At 28.3% G+C, this 3,725-nt stretch overlaps 1 protein-coding gene across 1 annotated transcript; it reads left to right on the top strand.

The window, feature by feature from the left end:
* The first annotated feature begins 529 nt into the window (after positions 1-529).
* On the top strand, positions 530-2,947 carry LOC129976419 (gastrula zinc finger protein XlCGF8.2DB-like). The gene is made up of 3 exons (XM_056089975.1): positions 530-596; positions 726-807; positions 1,640-2,947. The coding sequence occupies exon 3, from the start codon at positions 1,758-1,760 to the stop codon at positions 2,820-2,822; it is 1,065 nt and encodes a 354-aa protein (XP_055945950.1). The 5' UTR covers positions 530-596; positions 726-807; positions 1,640-1,757; the 3' UTR covers positions 2,823-2,947.
* Positions 2,948-3,725: the final 778 nt, after the last annotated feature.

The raw sequence follows: 3,725 nt of genomic DNA, 5'->3' as shown, positions 1-3,725 counted from the left end.
AAAATTCATCGAACAATCCATTAAAATTATATCATCATGTCCTTGACATAAATAATTAAGAAAATCATCATCAAAATCAATTCAGTAGGATCTCAACACAATTCTGATGCATTAAAATGAATTAATCCTAGTTTACTTAAACCATTTATCTGTTTTGCTATAAATTCATATATAGCTAAACAGATAAAACCTGAGAAATGATTACTCATCAAAGGAAAATTCTGCAAAGCAAGAAGAAACGAATATTCATAGTTCCAAATATGGTGAGGATTTTATTCATCACAAGAGTATGAAACTTTCACTTCGTTTAAATCTCTTCAATAGAAACTTGCAACTAATAATGAATGGCATCTCAAAACATTTCTTAATTCATTTCAGTTATCCCAAGAAATGAAAACGAACTTTCTTTTTTCAAATATTCCTTTTAAGTAGTATGGAAAAATATTTAAGTGGCAATTTGAAATAAAGCGAAATGAGTGAGTATGCATCGCAAGCAGACAAGAAATCAACTGATATGAAAGGCAGAAAAATTTTTATCAGATTATAATGTAACAGGACAAATCAACAATATTTTACTTAATCGGACTTCATTCTTTGTAATTTTTAGTGATTGTATTCTTGTTTCCCAGAAATAGCATTAATGTTATTTGAAAACGATTTTAAAATTTATTTCATTATTTTAAAATCATTTACCTGTGTCTGATGCATTTTATTCCAATTTTTAGATTATCTTGCTGTGAAAATTTTAAGTTGCTTTGGCGCCAGAAATCTAAATCTAAATCTCAATTTTTAGATTCAAATATGCATGTGAGATCTTATATGTATTTCTGAAAGAGTAATAATAAACCTCCTTATAATTGGGTAATTTTTAATTATTGTTAATTTTTTAATATATATTTTTCAAACTTTTAAATATGCAAAAGAATATTATTTAAATTTTTATGTAATTTTTTAGAAAAAACTGTATTCTTGGATATTTGTAACATTCTTGAATTTATTTTGATTGCCTTAATATTGTCAATTAGTAATTATTATATATCAAGCAACATTAAAAATTACATTTTCATATCTATGGTAAATAGAGTCTGTATATTGTAATCTGTATGATCAAAAAAAAAAAAAAAAAAAAAAAAAAAAAAACTTCTATTTTTTTCAATAAGACTCAAGAATAGAATTAATTATTTCAATATTCAGCACAAAGTCCTTTATTGCATTCTACACTTATCATAAGGTATTTTGCGGAGGATTAAATGCTCATGCTTGCAAGTACTGTTTTTCCAATTAAATGTTGAATAGCAATGTGATGAAATTCACTCTTTGAAGATATATTGATTTCCAGGAATTAAGTGTAAAATATAATAATAAACACTGATCCGATTCATTTACTTCAGATCCATTTCGGGAAATAAAATTTCTTAAAGCTTTAAATAATCTGTGTATGCTCAATTTTCCATCGCAACTTCTCAACAGCAAATAAATTTTACTGTTTTTGTACAATTTCTTTCTTTTTATGTAATAAATTATTCTGATTCTTAACAGATATAGTTCATTGTTTTAAATTCATTTCATTATATTATTGGATTTATTTCTATATAATGGATAATGTAGAATAATATCAATATTTTATTTTTATTTACAGCTATAATCGAATATATGAAGGGTGGCTGTTTTGAAACTTAAATATTTCTTCTATAATTCACCGGAAGTGCTATATTTGTTTGAATTCAATAATTTGGAAGCATAAAGACAAGCTGAAAATGGAGAAAGAAGCCACATACATTTGTGATATTTGCAAAGAAAATGCAGATGCCAATGAAAAAAAATCAAAAAATTATCGCTGGCTTGTTTCAATAAAAACATTATTCCAGTGTGCTAAATGTTCGAAATACTTCAACATAGGATTCAGTGCTACGGATAAGATATCAATGACTGATGCGTCAAAAAATTCAGAGCAAGAATTAGTTACCGGGCAGAGTGAAAATGTGAATGCCGATGAAGGTTCCAGAACTGTACACAGACTCCAAGAAAGAAAGCCAGTCGAATTAAAGGAAATACCGCACAAATGTGATATTTGCCTTCGAACCTTCAAAACCAAAACAGGTCTTCGAAGCCATAAGAAAGTACACGACGAGAATAACCCTTATAGATGCAAGGTTTGTCATATGCAATGTACATCTAAAGCAAATTACAAAGAACATTTAGACAAACATTCCAACAAAAGACGTTATAAATGCAGTTTTTGTACTTCGGCCTTTAAATTTAAAAAAGGTCTTAAGGAACACATGAATATACACGATGACAATAATCCTTTCAGGTGTGAATTGTGCAACAAGAGTTGTACTAGTAAACAAGGCATTGAAAGACACATGTCCAGTCATTCAAATGAAAGGCGTTACAAGTGTACTGTTTGTCCTTCGATGTTTAAAACTAAAAATAACCTAACTACGCATATGAAAGTACATAAAGATCAGAATCCTTTCAGATGTGAATTGTGCAACAAGAGTTGTGCTTCTAAACAAGGACTTGAATGGCACATGTCCAAACATTCGAATGCGAGACGTTACAAGTGTGGACAATGTTCTTCGAAGTTTAAAATTAAAGCTAGTCTTATTAAGCATAAGTACGTACATAAAAAGCAGAATCCTTACCGGTGTAAAGAGTGCAATAAGAACTGCTATTCTACAACCAGTCTCAAACAGCACATGGCGTCTCATTCCGATGCAAGGCCTTACAGGTGTCATATTTGTTCTTCGTCCTACAAAGCAAAATATAATCTCATTATTCACAGGAAGAATAAACATGAAGAGGATAGTTTGAAATAAAAAGAGAAAGGCTGCAAAAACTTTTTTTTTTTCAGGATTATCGCTCAATTTTAGTATCAAGTAAAAACACTCCTTGCAAGAGATTTTTAGCAGAAGAGCGAGTTTAATTTCACAGGTTCTATATACATTGCGACTTTTTGACGAAAGTGATGACTTTTCCTGAAATCGACTCAATCATCAAAGAGACTTCTATAAATTTCGGTGCTTATTTTATAGTTATGCATGGAGCTATAACACTTGCACATAGTTATGAAAGATACTCAGCAGCATCAGTTGGATGACAGATCTTCATTTCTGGAAAATATTCATTACAAAATAAATCTGACATAAAAAAAAGTAATAAAACTCTTTTTGCAGATTTTGACAGATTTTCTTTCTTTCTGATTCTAAGAATAAAAATGACATAATTGACAAATATTCTTTTAATTATCATGTTACAGGTACTTTCTTACCATAGTATTCAAATAATATAAAACTAATAATCAAAGAGATATCTGTACATTAAGAATTTTGAGCACGTACATTTGTGTAATTTGTGCAGTTTGACAGTTATATCTGAATGATATAATTTTCCTGAAAATTAAGGTTTAACTTGTGAATATAAAATTATTTTAAATTTCTTAATTCTGATACGCGGATAATATGAAAATTTTAAATTTATTTCAATTCATGAAGAGTTTTGCTTAGATTTCTGCTCATAATTGACCTTTACAATTTTATAAAACCATATTTTTGTGTTTCAATTCGTTTTCCTGATAGAAGGGTTTTGAATTACTTTCAATGAATTTTAATCAACCGAATTTTACAAGCAATAAATCTTTCGAATGTTTCTAAAAATAATTTCCATAAATGGACATCTATTTTTAATTAATTAAAAATTTTCTGTTGCTGTTTTGTAGAATA

The sequence above is a fragment of the Argiope bruennichi genome, chromosome 7 (assembly GCF_947563725.1).
Source record: "Argiope bruennichi chromosome 7, qqArgBrue1.1, whole genome shotgun sequence".
In the NCBI taxonomy this organism is placed as follows: domain Eukaryota; kingdom Metazoa; phylum Arthropoda; class Arachnida; order Araneae; family Araneidae; genus Argiope; species Argiope bruennichi.
The sequence above is the reverse complement of the archived record's forward strand: the minus strand, read 5'-3'. Positions and strand labels throughout refer to the sequence as shown.

Bases quoted from the DNA above. Each gene is read 5' to 3' on its own strand.
- LOC129976419 (XM_056089975.1), top strand. From the start codon at position 1,758: ATGGAGAAAGAAGCCACATACATTTGTGATATTTGCAAAGAAAATGCA.